General features: G+C 45.2%; 1 protein-coding gene across 1 annotated transcript; it reads left to right on the top strand.

The window, feature by feature from the left end:
- Positions 1 to 607: 607 nt before the first annotated feature.
- LOC121396278 lies at positions 608 to 9,168 on the top strand. The gene is made up of 2 exons (XM_041571094.1): positions 608 to 946; positions 5,903 to 9,168. The coding sequence occupies exon 2, from the start codon at positions 7,009 to 7,011 to the stop codon at positions 7,726 to 7,728; it is 720 nt and encodes a 239-aa protein (XP_041427028.1). The 5' UTR covers positions 608 to 946; positions 5,903 to 7,008; the 3' UTR covers positions 7,729 to 9,168.
- The last annotated feature ends 11,911 nt before the right edge of the window (positions 9,169 to 21,079 follow it).

Raw genomic sequence — 21,079 nt, 5'->3', positions numbered from 1 at the left:
GAGTTTCTGTTTGGCAGTACACCTTGCTTTTATTCAACCATAACCTGCCTTCAAGTCAGGAATTCAAGAATAATCACCTGCTTTGAGGCCACTGGCAGCAACATCATCTCGGGGTTGGTGAGTTACATGTTATTTTGGTTGCATAAAAACCAGGGGTACTGCCAAATAGAGTCTCATGTAGGCTGCAAGTCCACATAGGGGCTACCAAATGGCCGATCACAGCACCCCATGGACATTTTGCGTGCTTACGTTGTTCCCCAACTCTTTTTACATTAGAATGTTGTTCATGGGTAAAAAAAGGTTGGGGACCCCTGGCCTAGGGGATGTGCCACTGCCATTAAGAAAGGAGGGACAGACGTTGAAAGTTTTGTTGGCCTGTAGGTAGCTTTAGGCCAGCAATATATGCTAAAAACACACGAGTAATATTTTTACATTAGGACACATAATTATTAATCAGTCATCATTTCTCTAGGTCTGCTTGGGGGACACAGGGACAGTGGGTATAGCTGGAACCACTAGGAGGCAGGACACAATAAAAAAATAGAAACTTGACCCCTCCTCCTCCTGCTATACCCCTCCTCTGTAGGCAGAGACACTCAGTTTCGTTGTGTCCTCAGGAGGTTAGGACCATCTCCTGCATTCAGGAGTATTTTACTATTTATTTTGCTCTTTTATTTTTATTTCATTACAATTCCTTCACATTATACGGAGCTGGACAGCTACACTGAGTAGTCTGATCCATTACTTGAGGATGTCACCGGGGTCTCTTGTGCTGTGCACTGACCATCCAGCATTGATTCCCTCCCTCTGACATACAGAGAGAGGATGCGCTGGCCGGGACACAGGGCTGAGGTATAGCCAGGTTCATCCTGTTGCTCAATCCTCCTTATATGCCCCAAGGATCCCTACACTACAGTCTGGGAACTCCTGCCGTGGCTCATTTAAGGTAAGCATATATCCTTAATAGCAGCCTATTCACTCTCTGAGCCCCCCTCCCCCTCTGCACAATCCATCTGCCTTGCACAGCAGTATAGGAGACTTTTTTGCAACCTGCAGGTCACTAGTTCAGACCCAGGCAGTATGTTAATCAGCCTCCAGCAAACAACACAGGCACTTGATAAAGGGCTTCTGGCCTGAAACATGTTGTGTGCAATAAAGAGCACCTAGTAGCAAGGTCTGCCTTTTCACTTGCTTTCTCTCAGTACTCTAGCTAATTGGTTAATTTCCTACACCTGGAGCGGGTGTGGCTTACTGAGATTGAGAGCACAGCTGCCAAATCATCTCTACAAATTGTCCAGAATGGGAATGGCACTTATGTTTCCTACTGTCCTCACTGTCAGCAGCACAAGTGAGTTATTGTGGGCTTAGCACCAGTTGCACACCACTATTTTACAAGAGACTTCACCAAGGCTGTCTTTCACTCTACCTGGGGAGGCAACAACTGGGGCAGATTTTGCACTTACTGTAAGTGCACCCTGTGTCAAAAGAAAAGAGAGCATTAGTGTTCCAATTTGTGAAAAGGCATAAACCAGATGTTCTTGTGCTCCAGGAAACCCACCTCTCGGGGCAAAAAATTTTGGCACTTAAGCGGGCTTGGGTAGGGAGAGCCTTTCATGCCACTTACTCCACCTATTCTCGGGGAGTGGCGATCCTGGTGCACAGGAATATTGATTGCCAAGTTGAGAAGGTCAAACAGGATCACCATGGGAGATATATATTTGTTCAGGCCCGATTTAATGGGGTTCGGCTTCTACTGGCCTCTGTCTATGCCCCCCCTGCTGTTGAACACCACTTCCTACCCCACCTTGTAACGCTTCTGGCAGACATGGTCCCGTCTCCTATTATACTGATGGGGGATTACAATGCGGTTCTAAACCCAGCGATTGATACGACTACTGGCTCGCACTACAGTAAGCTGCCTCTAAAGAGCTGGGCGGATAGCAGCGCCTTTACTGAGGCGTGGAGGTGGAAACACCCGAATACGAGGGAATTCTCCTGTTACTCGGCCACACATAAATCGCATTCCCGCATAGATCTGGCCTTTGTATCCCCAGATATATTAGCAAAGTTGTCTTCAGTGGACTACTTGCCCAGGGGCATTTCGGATCATTCCCCCCTGTCGCTCACAGTGATCCTACGGGCCGAACCTATTGATAAAATTTGGAGGCTCCCCTCACACTGGATTGGTACCACTGCCACCGAACCCGTGGTTCAACCTGCTTTAGTGCAGTACTGGCAGCTCAACCCGGGCACTGCCGATACGTTTGTAGTCTGGGAGGCGTTTAAGGCAACAGCAAGGGGGGTGTACATATCGGGCATCAGCCAGGCAAAACGGAAATTGGGTAACACGATTGGCTCTTTGGAATCAGACACTGCTGCCAAAGAACAGGTATATTTAGCTGATCCCTCTGATACGAATAGGAATGATTGGTTGCAGTCCTCTCGCTTACTTGCATTAGCCAATGTCGAACAGGCACGGGCGTACATTCAGAAGCAATCGCATAGGCTTTTTGAAATGGGGGACAAAGCTGGTAAGCTTTTGGCCATGCTGGTGCGAGACGAGTGTAATACGGCTTCCATCCCATGTATTGAAAATGATGCGGGTGAGTTGATAACCCAACCTCGGTGCATTGTAGATGTATTTCGGCAGTTTTATCAGGAACTTTATTCCTCAAAGGTGACCTGTTCTGACGTACAGTTGCTTGACTATCTGGGGGCCGTCCCACTGCCATACCTCTCTGATGCTACACAGGAACGGTTAGATGCGCTCATAACGCAGTCGGAAGTGGAACAGGTAATTAAATTGCTACCTACAGGCAAGGCCCCTGGCCCTGACGGCATCCCGGGTGAGTTTTACAAACACCATCTCTCTTTGGTGGTGGGGCCACTCACGGAGATATTTAATGATGTTGCTCTGAGGGGTGCAGTGCCTGAGTCTATGTCCCGTGCATATATTTCCATTATCCCAAAAAAGGCAAAGATCCGCGGAAATGTGCTTCTTATAGGCCTATATCGCTTATTAACTGTGATGCCAAGATTTTAGCTAAAGTGTTGGCAAACAGGCTTAAACCATTTATGCAAGATTTAGTCCACTCGGATCAAACTGGCTTCATTCCCTCTAGGGCGACTGATATCAACATTCGGAGGCTTCTCACTCATCTACAGGTACGACACGACAATGCTGGCTCCCGAACCATTGTGGCATTAGATGCGGAGAAAGCCTTCGACTCAGTCGAATGGGCCTTTTTGTGGCACACCTTGAAGCGATATGGTTTTGGCCCTAGATATGTGGGGTGGATTCAGGCACTGTACCACTCACCGGTGGCTCAGATTAGGGCAAATTCTATGCTTTCGGTCAGTTTTAATTTGGGGAGGGGTACCAGGCAGGGCTGCCCCCTCTCTCCTTTTTTATTTTGTTTGGCAATTGAGCCACTTGCAGAACTAATCCGCACCTCTGTTGGGATTACGGGTTTGAAAATTGGTTCTCTGACCGAAAAGATATCGTTGTACGCTGACGATATGTTGATATACCTTGAGAACCCTGGCCCGGCCCTGGATGTCCTATTGGGGATTATATCTGAGAATGGGAAGTACTCTGGGCTTCGTGTGAACTGGCATAAATCTACATTGTTTGCCCTGGATCAGGCGGCCAAAAGACAGTTATCTCCGGATTCTCCGTTGCAATGGGTTGACACCTTTTTGTACCTGGGAATTTGGATTACTCAAGAGATAACCCGCTATAAGGCGGTCAATGTTGACCCTATTACTGCGGATATGGTTGCCAAATTTGCCCAATGGGAATTTTTGCCATTGTCACTATACGGTAGGATCAACTTATTGAAAATGAAGTATGTGCCTAAATTTCTCTATATGTTTAGAAATTCTCCTATCTGGCTTACCAAATCCTTTTTTCAACAAGTGAACTCAGTTATATCCTCCTTTATTTGGGCCAAACGGGTTCCCAGAATCAGTATGGCAACATTGCACAGGTCCACTCAGGCTGGGGGTCTTGCCGTCCCGAATTTGTACTTGTACTACTTGGCTGCTTTATTGGTAACGGTGCGATGGTGGTTTGAATCTGATAGCACTAATGCATCCTGTACTTTAGAAGCGGGGATACTGGGCTCGAGGGAAGCCTTGAGGCTTTTGCCTTATAGAGGGCGGGAGGCACACCCACAAGTTACCCACTCTATGAACACAACCGTCAGAGCCTGGCAGCTGGCTCAAAAACTGGTGACTCCCGCTGGCTTGACCTACCACTCTCCCCATGCTCCGCTGTGGTGTAATAAGATGCTCCCACATTTTTTCGCTAACCTGGATTACAAATTTTGGGCAGGCAATGGTCTCAGATATGTGAAAGATTTGTACAATGAGGGAGAGCTAAAAAGCTTTCTGCAACTCAAGGCCTCCTGTTCAACACAACATGTTACACAATTTCGGTATGGTCAACTTCGCCATGCTGCTCAGGCGCAATTCCCGGATCCGCAGTCTAATATTGTAGCCACCTCTTTGGAAAACACTCTGCAACTTCAGGCAGTCGTCAAACCTCTTTCAGCCATCTATCATATCCTGTTGGCACCTGAGGAAAAACGACCGCTTAAATGCTTCCAGAAATGGATCAGGGACATTGAGAATTTGGACGAGGAGTCCTGGGAGCTGATTATGCGCCACATGTTGGCCACCACAATTTCGGCTAGAGACAAGTTGATACAACTGAAGTTTATGCATCGTTCTTACCTCACGCCGGTACGGCTTCATCATATGGATCCTACCAGAGATCAGAACTGCACCAGGGGCTGTGGGCACCCGGGGACTTGGTTCCATGTGGTGTGGACATGCCCCAAACTGACTCGCTATTGGACTGACGTTTTCTCATTTATTTCTAAGATTCTGGTCTTCCCTATATTGCCTCGGCCCAGCCTAGCGCTGTTGGGATGCATGGATGGAGATGTGGGGTCAATTGGTTGTCGGACTTTGCTCCAGCTGCTAATGTTCTATGCTAGGAAAATGATTGTTCTTCGGTGGAATCAGCGTGAAGCACCCAAACTTGAGGACTGGAAGGACCTTGTCAATAAAGCCCTCCCTTACTATAAAGCAGTATATATGTCTAGAGGCTGCACGGACAAGTTTATAGCTGTCTGGATGCTATGGGTATTGAATTCTGACACTAATAGCCCCCATGTGTTTTGAAAGGATGGTCTGTGCTAGCTCCACCAGATATTAGTCTTGTCTACTGTTTACCCCCTCCACACTCCACACCCTCTTGGACTCTCTTTCTTTCTTTCTTTCTTTCTTTCTTTCCTCTCCCCTCTGACGTATTTCCTTTATTGTTTTTCCTTTTTTTATTTTTTACTGACTATGTATAATTTTTGAGTCCTTTACGGGACACTGTCTGTCTTGTTTTTTGTGTGTGAGAAAACCAATAAAAACACTTTTAAAAAAAAAAAAAGTGCACCCTGTGTGCAACCCAAAAATTGCACGCCAGTGCCTTATGCACCATTTTTCTAAGGTGTGCGTATGCACCATATGTCACTGCTAGGGGAGGGGCCATTCGCACTCTCCATTGTGCGCCCAGGCAGCTACTTCCCATTGATTCTGGAGGAGGTTCCATTACTAGCAGACTCACCACGCTGGGCAGAACTCTTTCCCAGCTTCTCTGCAGCGCAGCCCCCCCCCCTGTTTATACTAAGAACACAACAGGGCAGTACTTCTGACACAGTGGGGTTTTTAGCTAATGCCACAGGGCAGCAGGCTTTGTAATTACTGCCTTATCAGCCTTTACTCCCCTCCAAGGCTTTACTCCCAGCAGTACCCTGGGGAGGCATTTTCACTTATATATATATATATATATATATATCCTACATTATATATATATATTGTTAACTTAATTCCTCTCTTACAGGAACAGCTTGTGTACACCATGTCTGAAGGTACAGGTGATAACCTTTTTTCCAGGCCAGCAACTACTTCATCGGTTAAGTATTTAGCTTGTGCCAAATGCCGCATCTGGTCACAAGGACCCTCTGTGTTCCACGTGCAAGCCACCTGATGCAGTTTCGGAAACATCAGAACTCCGTCCTCAGGTAAGCCAAGCCTCCCATGGGGACCCATCAGGCCAGCCCCGGGACTCCACCCCCCTGGACCCCCAGCCTCCCCCAGAATGGGCATCTAAGCTTGCCGCCGGCATTCCTAAATTGGTGGAGTCCCGTGGCTAGATAAGCCTCGGCCTAAGCCTCCAAAATGTAGAGCCCCCTCTCCTTCCGAGGATGAGTGTGAGCCGGAGTCCATCACTACTTCATCCCTGCCGCCTGACTCCGAGGAGGATCCGGCTCTGTCTGATGGTGAACTATCTCACAGTTCCGACCCAGAGTAAGGGGAATCCCCCCAAACTCTCCTCCGAGGCCATTGATTCCCTCATTTCAGTATTGGAGACCCTTCACTTAAAGGAGCCTGAACCTAGTTGCAGTACCTCCTTGTTTAAGCGCCGCAGCAGGTCCTCACATTCCTTTCCTCTCTCATGCTCAACTCGAGCAAATTATACAACAGGAATGGTTCAAGCCAGAGGGATGTTTCCAGGCTAACCGCAGTTTTTCTCAAACTATATCCTTTTCCACAGGAACTAACGGAAAAGTGGACCTCCCCACCTTCAGTGGACGCGCCTGTCTCTCAACTATCTAAGGGCACTGCTTTACCAGTTCCTGATGCAGCCTCCTTCAAGTACTCCATGGACAAGAAGCTTGAGGGCATTCTAAGTTCCCTCTTCTCTGCTTCAGGTACCTCCCTTCGGCCTGTTCTAGACTCGGCTTGGGTAAGTAGAGCCGTCCAAACTTGGTCGGACGCCTTATGCCGAGCGATTGCCACAAGGGTCCCCCATGAAGAACTCGCTCATTTGGCCTCGCAAATCAAGGAGGCTTACTACATATGTGAAGCCTCCCTCGATGCGCTACAGGTGATTAGCAGAACTTCAGCCGACTTGACTTGTCGGTATCGGTTCGCAGATCTCTCTGGATGAAACTGCGGACTTGTCTTCAAAAAGTCTCTCACGACACTCCACCACCTGCAGAGGACGCTTCAGTGGAAGGTCCAGGCCATCCTGGCAGTCCCGCAAGTCCACGTCTGCATTACTCACCCCTTCTTCCCTTGAGCGACTCAGCCGTAGGGGGGGGGAGACTTTGCAGGTTTGCCGACTCCTGGAAGAATCTGACTCAAGACGCCTGGGTACACAAGGTCGTGAGTCAGGGCTACCACCTAGAATTCGCTTCTCTCCCGCCCCGCCGGTTCTTCATGTCCAGATATCCTCAGGGGCATCAAAAGGCTCAGGCGCTGCACGACGCGATCAGCAAGCTTATCCGTTCAGAGGTCATCATCCCTTTTCCGACTGAGGAGAGATTCCGAGGCTATTACTCAAACTTGTTTGTAGTTCCCAAGAAGGATGGATCTGTTCGGCCAATCCTGGACCTCAAGGAACTCTATACTTTCATTCGACCGCGAAGGTTCAAGTTGGAATCCCTCAGGTCTGTCATCGCGGCCCCAATTTTCTGTCCCCATCAGAGATTCTTGCGATTTGCCTTCCAAAATCGCCACTTCCAACTCACAGACCTTCTCCTTGGCCTGAACTCGGCCCCTCGTGTCTTTACCAAGATCATGTCGGTGGCCACTGCTCTAATCCGCACCAGGGGGATCTCCATAACTCCTTATCTGGACGATCTCCTGATCAAGGCACCTTAATTTGCAGTGGCCCAGCAGGCGTTGCACTTCACCATGGTTCGATTACAGGAGTTTGGTCGTTAACCCCAAGCCAATCCATGGTCTTCCTCTGGATGCAGTTCAACACCCAGACACACACTCTCCCAGTGACAAGGTCCAGCATTTGCGGACCCTCGTGCGGTCTCTCCTCTCGAAGTCCCACACCGCGAGATTCTACATGAAGGTGTTGGGAGTCATGGTTTCGATGATAGAATCAGTTCCCTTCACCCAACGTCACCTCAGGGAGCTTCAGTGGAATATTCTTGCGGCCTGGAGGCACAAATCCCTTCTCCTGGAATTTCGTTTATCCCGCATGACTCGAGTCTCTCTTCTCTGGTTGATGCAAACCAGTCACCTGACCAGGGGCAGACCCCTAGGGGATCCACAATGGTGACTGCTCACCACAGATGCAAGCCTCTCCGGTTGGGGAGCAGTGCAGAGGGTCGGTCAGCGCAGGGTTGCTGGTCTCTATCGGAACAATGTCTTCACATCAACCTTCTTGAGATACAGGCAATCCGACTCGCCTGTCAGCCATCTTCATTCCAGGTCTCTTAAACTGGGAAGCAGATTATCTCAGCAGACATCCCTAGATCCTTGCAAATGGCCTGTAAAGGACAACATCTTCCACAAGATCACTCAAAGATGGGGGACGCCAGAGGTCGATCACAATCGTAAAGTTCCTCTCTACTTTGCAAGGTCCAGGGACCCTCTGGCGGCAGACGCCCTCACCTCTCCCTGGGACTTCCATCTTGCTGGGTCTAGGATCTAGTACATCTCTCAGTAGAGGAACCTTGGCCTCTCATCCTGGACCTTCTCTCTCAGGGTCCAATCCTTCACCACTGTCCTGCCACCCTCAATTTGATGGCGTGGCTACTGAAACTGCGATCCTAAGACGGAAGGGGTTCTCTGACACTGTCATTCTACCATGCGTGCAGCCCGCAAACCGGTCTCCGCCAAGACGTACCATTGGGTCTGGTTCACTTTCCATTGGTGGTGCCAATGTAATGGTTTCAATTCACTGAAGTTTTCCACTCCACTCCTTCTGGCCTTATACAGGAGGGACTGTCCCTGCACATGTCCCCCGGATCACTGAAATCTCAGTTTTCGGCACTTCCATCCTGTTCCAAAGACCTCTCGCCTTCTTCCCAGATGTTAGGATTTTTCTTCAGGGAATGGCCCACATAAAGCGCCCGGTACTTTCACCGGTGCCAAATTGGGACTTAACCTTAGTCCTACGTGCCCTGCAACACGCTCCCTTTAAACCCATGGATTCTATTCCACTTCAGTGGCTCACATGGAAAACAGTTTTTTCTGCTGGCTATTGCCTCAGCACGGAGAGTATCTGAGATCTCTGCCCAATCCTGTAGGTCTCCTCTGTTGACCTTCCACAACGACAGGGCAGTACTTCATACTTCTCCCTCTTTTCTTCCCAAGGTGGTTTCCACTTTCCACCTCAACCAGGAAATTACGATTCCTACCTTCTGCCCATCCCTTTCCAATGCGAAGGAAGCAGCACTGCACACCCTCGACCCCCTTAGGGCCCTCAAGTTTTACCTGCACCGGGTCGAGGACATCCGTCTATCGGACTCCTTGTCCTTAGACCACCATATCCTGATGGATACAGCAGGCCATCCAGAGATCCTATTCATCACAGGGTCAGGTTCCCCCAGATCAATCAGGGCACATTCCGCCAGAGGGCTTTTCGAAAATAAGCCTCAGCGGAACAAGGCTGCAACGTGGACTTCAATCCATACTTTTGCCAAATTTTACCAGTTTGGCACCTTGTGGCATCTGACACCTATTATGGCAGGAAGGTACTTCAGGCTGCAGTGGCTGGTTCCACGTAGGCCTCTACTTCCCGCCCTAGATTCAGGGGACAGCTTTGGTACGTCCCCACTGTCCCTGTGTCCCCCAAGCAGACCTAGAGAAAAGGAGATTTTGTGTACTCACCGTTAAATCTCTTTCTCTTCAGTCGCTTGGGGGACACAGGGCTTCCCTCCCTGAATAGAGGCCTTCTCTTGGCTTCAGACTGTTCTTCTTGTAATTAGTTATCAGATTTTCTGTTGCTTATTGATAACCTCCTGTTTCTCCTTTGGTACGAACTGAGTGTCTCTGCCTACAGAGGAGGGGTATAGCAGGAGGAGGAGGGGTCAAGTTTCTATTTTTTTATTGTGTCCTGCCTCCTAGTGGTTCCAGCTATACCCACTGTCCCTGTGTCCCCCAAGCGACTGAAGAGAAAGAGATTTAACGGTGAGTACACAAAATCTCCTTTTCTCTACTTAAATACACCTTGCAGTGCTAAAATTCTAGTTTTTTTCCCAATCAGATGTTTTTGGGGGGAGAAATGAGGGATTGATGAGATTTGAATATACTGCTGCTTTAAACTATAATACAGAAAAGCCCCCCACCCCTTTTTATTTTAAGAGCAATAGCAGGAGCAGTGTACATACTGTATAGGAGTACATTCACGCACTTTGTTATACAGGATGGGATCCGTTATTTAGAAACCCATTATCCAGAATGCTCCTTATAATGGGAATGCCATCTCATATAGACTCCATTTTAATCCAACAGTTCAAATTTTAAATTATGATTTTATTTTTCTCTGTAATATTAAAACAGTTATCCCAACTAAGATATAATTAATCCTTATTGGAGGCAAAACAATCCTATTGGGATTAATTAATGTTTAAATTGTTTTTAGTAGACTGGAGATCTAAATTACAGAAAGACCCCTTATCCGAAAAACCCCAGGTCCAGAGCATTCTGGATAACAGGTCCTATACCTGTATTTAAGAAAGTATAGGGATAGAAAAGCATATTTGGTAGATTTGTGTCCAGTGTTTTTGAATTGGTTGGATAGAGGAGAATTGTTGGCTGGGCTGGTCCATTCCCAGTGGGGTTTTTCCTTCAGTTAACATCATTGTCAGACAATTGCACCGCTATTTGTTTCCCAAGCACAAAAAAAAAAGAATAAAATCTGTTATAACAATTCACACAGCATGTTGTTGCTGGGCTTACACCCCAGGAAGCAGAGTAGTTCTCACATTCTGCCAGCAGGTGTCACTGTAGTGAATGAGACCAACAGAGGCTTCCTGCTTCCTGGCAACAATAGCCAGAGAGACATGTTGCTATGCTTTTGTGTGAATGGAAGTGAGAGCTGCTGCCTGCTGGTCAGGATAGGAAAACACACACACACACACACACACACACTGAATGAGCAGGAGCCTGAAAAGAAAGAATGTATAAGCATTGATATAGGTGTTGTTTACCCCTCCCTGTGCTTTGTGCTCTGCCAGCCATATTCTTCTTGTATTATAAAATGAATGAATGGCTTTGGTAATGAAGACATGTCTGACTGGCATGAACACACACAAAACTGAATGATATGAAGTGAATGCCATTCATCCATTTACATAAAGGCACAGCCAATTCTTCGAAGTACATAGCACATTCCGTTTGGAGACTGTCTGTCAGGAACAATATATTCCTTTCTGTGTATTGCTATTGAAATGGTGGTTAAATGTGAATGACAAACCGAGACATATTTTCTGCTTCATTTGCTAATTCATACTTTCATTTCTTCACTGATGCAGCGTGAGTGACTGACACGTCAGCAAATCACACCTTTATATATTGGTACAGAAATGGGATAGGACTGAGAACTCTGTTTTTGTTTACATAATTATACTTTTAACATATATTTCCCCGTCCCACATGTTCCACAATGTCTTCCTTATTTTACCGAGTCTAAGTTGCAAGCCTACAGGGCCTCATTGGTTCATATAGGTTCAACTGGCCCTGTAAACTAGGGTCAAGAAGTATGAGACTTCAGTCTTCAGTTATTATGTGGGATTGTGCAGTAACATACCCCCAACATTTGAAAAATGAAAAGAAGGGCAAAAAGATCTGGCGTGTGTAGCGCATTGAAAATTGTTTTGGCCATGCCCATTTTATGGCCACACCCAGGGCTGGAACTATGGATAGGCAGAAGAGGCAACTGCCTAGGGCCCAAATATGGGGGGTGCTGGGTAGGTACCTGTGCAAAAGTCTTCTGCCTACCCCTAGTCCAGGTGGTTTACTCCCTTGCTGCTCCTGCCTCTCCCCTCCTTCTATCACTCTCCCCTCCCTCTGTCACTCCCTTTCCTGCCCCTCCCCTTCATTACTCTCCCCTTCATTACTCTCCCTTCTCTTCTTATGGCGCATACGCACTTGTGCACACGGGGCGACCTGTCGGCTTGGCCCGGCCCTGGCCACGCCCCCCAATTACGATATCCATTTTTAAAAATTGGCCCAAGGGTAATGTGACTAGTTCCTTGTCCTTAATTTATGTAGAGGGTGGGAGCCTCTTTGGTCTCCGCCTAATACCAGCGTTGAATATGCTCTGAAGCCTTAGCAGAAAAAGCTGAGGTAAAGGGGTGGTTCACCTTTAAAGGAATACTGTCATGATTTTATTGGTGTAGTTTTTTTCTTCTAAATGACATTGTTTACACCACAAATAATTCACTCTACCATATAACTTTTTATTCCTGAACCAGCAAGTATATATTTTTTACTTGTAATATTGGTGTGTAGACAGCCATCTCGGGTCATTTTGCCTGATCCTGTGCAGAAGGAGCCATCATTCATGATGGAACTGCTTTCAGCAGGTTATTGTTCCTCCAACTCAATGTAACTGGAGGAGTCGTAGTGGGATTTTTTACTATTGAATGCTATTCTCATATGCACCATGGAGCTGTTATCTGGTTACTTTCCCATTGTTCTGTTGTTAGGCTGCTTGGGGGGGAAAGGGAGAGGGTGATATCACTTCAATTTGCCGTGCAGCAGAAAAGAATGACTGAAGTTTATCAGAGCACAAGTCACATGACTTGGGGCTCCTGGGAAATTAACAATATGCCTATCCCCATGCCAGATTTCAAAATGAAATATAAAAAAAATCTGTTTGCCCTTTTGAAAAACAGATTTCAGTGCAGAATTCTGCTGGAGCAGCACTATTAACTGATGCATTTTGGGGAAAAAAAATTTCCCGCAATAGAATACCTTTAAGTAAACTTTTAGTATGTTCTAGAATGGCAAATTCTAAGCAACTCTTCAATTGACCTTTGTTTTTTCTTTTTTATAGTTTTTAGATTATTTGCCTTTTTCTTTTGACTCTTTCCAGCTGTCACTGACCCCATCTAAAAAAAACAAATGTTCCGTAAGGCTACACATTTATTGTTAGTACTACTTTTTATTACTCCTCTTTCTATTCAGGGCCCTCTCCTTTTCATATTCCAGTCTTTTATTCAAACCAGTGCATGGTTGCTATGGTAATTAGGACCCTAGCTACTAGATTGCTGAAACTGCAAACTGGAGGTCTGCTGAATAAACTCAAAAACCATGAATAAAATAAAATGGAAACCAATTGTAAATTGTCTCAGAATATCACTCTCTACATCATAGTAAAAAGTAATTTAAAGGTGAACAGTCAGAGATAGAGAGCAGGGGCCCTTTGTCCAAAACTTAATGTAGTAATAAATGCATTCATAGACAGCTCTGTCATAGCACACTCATAGGAATTTGGAGACTGGCAGGTCAGCTTAGCAAAAGGAGTATTTCGCTCCACCAATGAGAAGTAGTAGGCAGTTAGTACTCTTTAGGGTAGGGACAGTTGGAATGGTACTCAGGCTCTCCTCTTCCCAGAAAGACATCCACTTGAGAAGATCCGTTTGACTGAGGTGTTTATTTATGAGACTGTTCCTTTACTTCCTTCAGTCTCCTATGAGTAATGATGCATGAACTTCTGTAAAATGACTTCATCTTTGCAATAAAACCAAATATACAATTGCCTCATTAATGGTGTGTAGGGCCTCATAGGTTTGGTATGTTCCCTATGGCTACACTTCCTTATTTCTATAATTACTGCGCAAAAACGTATGTATCCATTTATTCATTTACATGCTTCCATCATAGACCCATAGGCTTACGTCCACTTCTTGCCACATTTTAATATAGTATTTGGTTAGGGGTCGGTTGTCTTCTGCCTGCAGTTGCTGACCCAGCTGGATGTGCTCCAGAGAGCCTGGGTTCAACAAGTCCCCCTGTGCTGCCCTAAAGAGACAACCCCTTTAGTAAAAGTCAGGGAATAGGTGCCCTGTGAATGAGGCTTTAGTCAGTGGCAGGTTAATTATTGTAATAGCATGTTTTAGGAAAGTGCTCCAACAAGGATTGATAGCAGGGAGTAGCTCCCCCTACACCAGGGGTAGGCAACCTGCGGCTCCGGAGCCTCATGCGACTCTTCATCCTGCTTGCTGCGGCTCGGTCTTGCAGCTTTGCCTGTCACACCTGGGACGTCTATACAGCCCTCGCACCTGCTGGCGGCTTCTTGGGTGTGCGACCATGATAAGCTAATGGTTAACTTACTGCGGTCGCACACTCAGGAAGCCACCATCAGGTGCGAGGGCTGTATAGACGTCCCAGCCTCAACCTTTACTATCAAAAGAGCCATTTTGCCCCCTCTTCCACTAAAGATAAATAGTCTGGAGCCGCAAAACATAACACGGCTTATAAACTTTAAAAAGTTTTAACCTTTTTTAATTTTAACTGTTAAAACAACAGAATACAACAAACAGAAGTGCAGTGTTCATGTGTAGGCCTACTTTCAAATAATCACTGAATAGCCCTATTAAATGCTAGTGTTCTTATCTGTTTAATGTGACTTCTATTTCTAAAACTCCATGCTGATCTTGAGTGTGTGACCGCGGTAAGGACCATGATGAATCATTTTGCTGCAGCTTGGTCTTGCCTGTCACTCCTGGGACGTCTATACAGCCCTCGCACCTGCTGGTGGCTTCCTGAGTGTGTGACCGCAGTAAGTTAACCATTAGCTTACCGCGGTCGCACACTCAAGAAGCCACCAGCAGGTGCGAGGGCTGTATAGACGACATGACAGGCAAAGCCTCAAGACTGAGCCACAGCAAGCAGGCTGAAGAGCCGCATGAGGCTCCGGAAGCCGCAGGTTGCCTACCCCTGCAATAGACTAATGGGTGAAAAAAGTTGCATGCCAAAAAAGATTGGTCAACCATAGACCAGTGCATTTGGCCAATTTAACATTAATTTTTACCGAAGCGAAACAGGTCAGATTCGCCCGTCACTAGTCTCAATGTAAAAGTGTCATAACTATCCAGTTGCTGGGGTAAAAGGGCATTTCATGTGAATCCCTTCTATCTGCTTACATTAGCTAGAGAGCTAATAAAGAAGGTTAATGCTGATGAGGTGACTGCACAGAGATGAGATTATAGACATACATTAACTACGTTAGTGTTTCAACCCTGAAATATGCTGCTCGTGTGCCTGCCAACTTGCACACACATTCAGGGAATGGAAGGATGTCTCCCATAGGGGCAAATTTACTAAAGCGCGAAGCGGCTAACGCTAGCGTAAATTCGCCAGTGTGGCATAATTTGGTTACTTCGCCGATTTACTAACGGGTGCTGTCGTAAATTCGCTAGCGAAGTGGGCCTACTCTAGCGCTATTTCGCACCCTTACGCCAGACGAAGTTGCGATATGGCGAAGGGACGTAACTATGCTAATTCACTAAGTAGCGCATTTTACTGAACGTTACCTCTTGCGCCAGACTTTACTTCGCCAGGTCAGACCAGGCGAAATTCAATACAATAGATAGGAGTTTGTCCAAAAATAGTTTAAATTTTTTCTAAGTCCCAAAAAACGCTGGGGTCTTTTACTTTTTTAAGGGTGATAGTATGAAAAATAGCGTAAATTCTTTTGGGGGGTACCCTCCTTCCCCCCTACATTTCCTAACATATGGCAACTCAACGATACAGTGGGCACATGTGTAGGGCAAAAGAACACCTTTATTTTATTTTTATTTTCCCTGGGCTTGTGTAGTGTAATGCAGTTGCTGCAGCATATACGTCCATTATATTTTAACTTTGCGCCATATGCAAATTAGGCATCGCTAGCATAACTCGCTTTGCCCGACGAAGTAACAGTAGCGCAACTTCAGTACCGTTCACCTCCCTGAGTGCAACTTTGCATTTTAGTGAATTTGCGTAGCGCTGGCGAAGTGCGACGAAGCTGTCGCTGGCGCAACTTTGAAATATAGTGAATTTGCCCCATAGACTCCATTATAATCAAAAAATCCAATTTTTTTTTTCCTTTTTCTCTGTAATAATAAAACCGTACCTAGTACTTGATCCAAACTAAGGTATAATTTATCCTTATTGGAAACAATCCCAGTTTATTGGGTTTATTTAATGTTTACATAATTTTCTATTAGCGTTAAGGTATGAAGATCCAAAATATGGAAAGATCTGTTATCCGATTAAACCCCAGATCTCAAGTATTCTGGATAATAGCCAAGAAACCAACTTGTGCGGCATTAATGTTCAAGATGGAAATTACTCGGGTAACGGGACTTGAAAAAATTAGTAATAATATAATACACAACTCCATGGCGATCACCTGGAACTGTGGGTGCAATAGTGGGTCTGGTAATTGATTCTTACAAATAATTTTTAAACAACAATCATCTGACCCACAGTTTCAACTGTAGGTCCATACCCAACACACAAACCATCCATTTGTGAGACAAAAGTCCCTGAATCGCCCACTGTGCTATTGCCCTAAAAACACTATATTCCCAAACATTCTGCAAGTGTATTACATGGGAATATTTATACTTCCATACATTCATGGTATCTTTCATTGCAGGTTATGAGAAAATAGGAAGTTCATATAGAAAGTTTTATTTTCAGTCCTGTTTGACTGGCTATGCCCACATCACTACACCTATTGAACCATGCCCTTTCTGGGAATATATACAAAACAGGACCCTTGTGTTAGGTAATAAGGACCTTGTGATTAAAAATGCAGGGGAGCAGCTCAGCAAAAATATGTTATAGGTATGGGAAAGTTCCAAATTATGAGAAGGCCATTTCCCATAGATTCCATATAAATGAAATAATTTAGATTATTAAAATTGATTTCCTTTTTCTCTGTAATAAAGAAAATGTACCTTGTACTTTATCCAATCTATGATATAATTAATCATTATTAGATGCAACACACTCCTATTGGGTTTATTTAATGATTGAAAATTTTAAGTAGACAATGTATGGCGATCAACAGTATGGAAAGACCCCCTTTCCAGAAAACACTAGGGGCAAATTCACTAACCTCCAAAATTCGCCAGCGACGACTTCGCTCACAGTGCAAGACTTCACCAGGCGTAGATAAGCCAGGACAATGCTAATTCACTAAAATCCGAAGTTGCGTTCAGGGCACCGAACGCTGGCAAAGTTGCGCTATCGTTACTGCGCCAAGTGAAGTGAAGTTGCGCTACACAAGCCCGGGAAACCTTAATAAAATATAATAAAGCTGTTATATTGCCCTACACATGAGCCCATTGTATAGTTTATGTGCCATATGTTAGGAAAGGTAGGGGGGAAGCCGTTTACCCTCCAAAAAAGTATGCTCTTTTTCAGCCTATCACCCTGAAAAAAGGGCATTTTTAAAAAATTTTGAAACGTATTTTTTTAGGAACTCCTACCTACTCTATTGCACTTCGCCTGGTCTGAGGTGGCGAAGGCAAGTCTGGCACAAGAGGTAACGTTCAGTTAAATCCGAATCTTAGTAAATTTGCGTAGTTACGTCTACTAGCAAAGTTACGCCAGCAACCGTTAGTAAATCGTAGAAGTTCCGAAGTTACGTCACGCTGGCGAATTTTCGCCAGCGTTAGTCACTTCGCCCTTTAAAAATTTGCCCCCAGGTCCTGAGCATTGTGGATAATACTGCAGGTCCCATACCTGCATAAGACAATATTTAAAGGACAATTTTGTCATGATAGATTGCCTTTAAAGGGGTATTTTGAGTGTTCTTCCCCTTTTAAGCTGTATCGAATAATATTCCATTCCAACAGATTCCATTCTAGCTAGTTCATTTACACAGATGTCTGGCTGTGTTTATTTTAGTGCAATCCAACCAATCCGTCAATTTATAGTGAAGTTAGTGAGAATCGAACGATCATACATCTTGTGATTTTTTTCGAAAATTGATTGGGCAGGTTAAAAAATTTTCACAGTGTCACAGTGAAATCTATCTATGTTTGCAGGGCCAAGCAGGCAGCTACCCTCAGTTTTCCTGGCTTCAACTAGACAATATTGCTTGAAATGGTCTATGTACGATTGTTCGAATCCCACTGACCGCACGATAATTTCGAAGGATTGGTCGGACTTCGCTAAAATCGGTCGTTCGGCAAGAAAAATCTTTGCGTCTATGGGGAGCTTACAGTGATCTGTATTGGATTGTACAGCTTGTCTGCTTCAAACCCCTTTGAATATACTATTGCTGAAGATACAGATCTCCCTGAAGGGGATTAGACTGTAGATGACATATTTGGCTTCTAAAAGAATGTACTGGGCAATTAATCCTGATTCAGAGGCAAAACCTAAATATGTATCTGAAATGATATGGAAAAGCCTTTCATGTCTAGACTTTGCTTTTTGCCTGGTTGCCCCTTTAGGAACGTGATTTAGACTGTAGGATTCAGTGCTACAGGGGAGGAGTGATTAAGATATAATCTTATTATCTTTCATATCCACTAGCCTTGAATTAGGGGGGGGGATTTAAAGGAGAAGGAAAGCTACCGAAGCAGTTTATTGACAATATATAAGCCACAATAGTGCAAGCTTTAATACTTTATTTTAGAATGCTTTACCATACCCTAGAATCTTTCTCTGATTGTTTAGGATAGCAGTTGCCACTCGAATCGCTGTGAGGCACGGGGAAGGCAGTTAGGGGAGATTGTCGCCCTAAAGAAGAGGCGATTAGTCGCCTGGCGACTGAATCTACCTATGTGCCACTGCCCTTACAGGGTCGTTGACCTCCCCTCCCAGAGCTGCTTTAGAAGCTGAAAAAATAAATTTTACACTTTAATATTTGACAGTCACACATAGAAAATAAAAAGTAATTGGAAAATGTTTTTAATTCTGATGCGCTATCTGAACCCTGAACTGAAAAACTGAAAAAAGTGTTGGAAGGTGAACAACCCCTTTAAAGGTAGAGACACACAATGCTATTTGGGGAGATTAGTCACCTAGTGACAAATCGTCTCTTCTTCGGACGACTAATCTCCCCGCAATGCCTTGTCGCCGGCTAGAATGTAAGTCGCCGGCGGGATGGTACTCGGACCGCTTCGTTTTCTGAAGTCGCCCAAAGTTGCATCACAAGGACACTTCAGGCGACTTCAGAAGAAGAAGCGATCCGAGTGCCATTCTGTAGGGATGTAGCGAACGTCGGAAAAAAAGTTCGCGAACATATTCGCGAACTTGAGCAAAAACGCGAGCGGTTCGCGAACGGTTCGCGAACCCCATAGACTTCAATGGGAAGGCGAACTTTAACATCTAGAAAAGACATTTCTGGCCAGAAAAATGATTTTAAAGTTGTTTAAAGGGTGCAACGACCTGGACAGTGGCATGCCAGAGGGGGATCAAGGGCAAAAATGTATCTGAAAAATCTGCCTGTGTGTGCTTGGAAGAGATAGTGTAGGGGGAGAGCTGTTAGTGATTTCAGGGACAGATGATAGTAAGTTTGCTGGCTAGTAATCTGCTTGATACTGCTCTGTATTGGAGGGACAGAAGTCTGCAGGGATTTGAGGGACATTTTAGCTTAGGTAGCTTTGCTGGCTAGTAATCTACTGTTCTCTTTAAACAACTGCCATACGTTGACCTTGTAGGCATTGTTTGCCCAGTTTTTTTGGACGCAGCCACTGAAGCACAGTTGCCATAAAAAATATGCCATATAAATGCTGAAAATAGTCATTTTTTGCCATACGTTGACCTTGTAGGCATTGTTTGCCCAGTTTTTTTGGTCGCAGCCACTGAAGCACAGTTGCCAGAAAAAATATGCCATATAAATGCTGAAAATAGTCATTTTTTGCCATATACGTTGAGTCAACGTATGGCAAAAAATTACTATTTTCAGCATTTATATGGCATATTTTTTCTGGCCTCTGTGCTTCAGTGGCTGCGGCCAAAAAAACTGGGCAAACAATGCCTACAAGGTCAACTTATACACTACTACAGCGATGGATACGGATTACGTAAAATATATTATGGCTGCTTGAAAAAAGTCACTCCGGTGTTTTTTCTGGAGACGGTAATATTATGGATATTTAGACAGAATGTGAACAAGGTCACACAGCTAGATGGCGGGGTTGAAGAAAACAGTGTGCAAATAATGCCTACAGGGCAAATAATGCCTAAAAGGTCAACTTATACACTACTACAGCGGTAGTAAAATAAAAAAAAGTAAAATAAAAAAAAATGAATATTAAAAAAAAAAAATTAAAGTTGGTGCTGCTGAACTACTAGGAGCAGCAGATTAGCACACCAGTCCCACTCCCCAACACTGCTAGACTAATAGCACTGGGCTCTTATAGTAGTAGTAGTAGTAGTAGTAAAACAACAAAAAAATAAATAAAAGCAGTCCTTACAAGGACTACTGTTATTGCAGCAGTCAGCAGATGAGATCAGAAGCAGGACAGCTGCCCACTGCAGCTACATACAGAGCACTGCAGTAGAAGGTAGATTACTAGCCAGCAAAGCTACCTAAGCTTAAATGTCCCTCAAACCCCTGCAGACTTCTGTCCCTCCAATAACAGAGCAGTATCAAAACGATTACTAGCCAGCAAACTTTCAACTGTCCCTGAAATCACTAACAGGCAGCAGCTCTCTCCCTACACTATCTCTTCAGCACACACAGGCAGAGTGAAAAAACGCTGCAGGGCTTCGGTTTTTATAGGGAAGGGGAGTGGTCCAGGGGAGAGCTTCCTGATTGGCTGCCATGTACCTGCTGGTCTGGGGTGAGAGGGCAAAAAAAAGCGCCAACAATGGCGAACCCAAAATGGCGAACGTCGCGCGACGTTCGCGAACTTCCGGCGAGCGCGAACACCCGATGTTCGCGCGAACAAGTTCGCCGGCGAACAGTTCGCGACATCTCTACCATTCTGCCGGCGATTTAGATTCTAGCCGACGGGAAGGCATTGCGGGGAGATTTGTCGCCCGAAAAGAGGCGATTTGTCGCCCGAAAAGAGGCGATTTGTCGCCGGGTGATTAATCTCCCCCAAATAGAGTGTGCCTCTACCCTTGAGGTGAACCACACTTTCTTCTGCTTATGGAGGAGGGAGAATAATTTGGGAGACAGATCAGATTGCAGATGGCAGGAATATCCCAGCTGATCTCGTTCTCATAAGAGGTGAAACTAGATGGGGTACTATATTTGTACTATATTTCCCACATACATATTCCATAGCACCACCAGATTACAATGCAA

Source organism: Xenopus laevis, chromosome 7S, assembly GCF_017654675.1.
Source record: "Xenopus laevis strain J_2021 chromosome 7S, Xenopus_laevis_v10.1, whole genome shotgun sequence".
NCBI lineage: Eukaryota > Metazoa > Chordata > Amphibia > Anura > Pipidae > Xenopus > Xenopus laevis.
The sequence above is the reverse complement of the archived record's forward strand: the minus strand, read 5'-3'. Positions and strand labels throughout refer to the sequence as shown.

Excerpts from the sequence above, each read along its gene's own strand:
- LOC121396278 (XM_041571094.1), top strand. The coding sequence starts at position 7,009 with ATGAAACTGCGGACTTGTCTTCAAAAAGTCTCTCACGACACTCCACCA.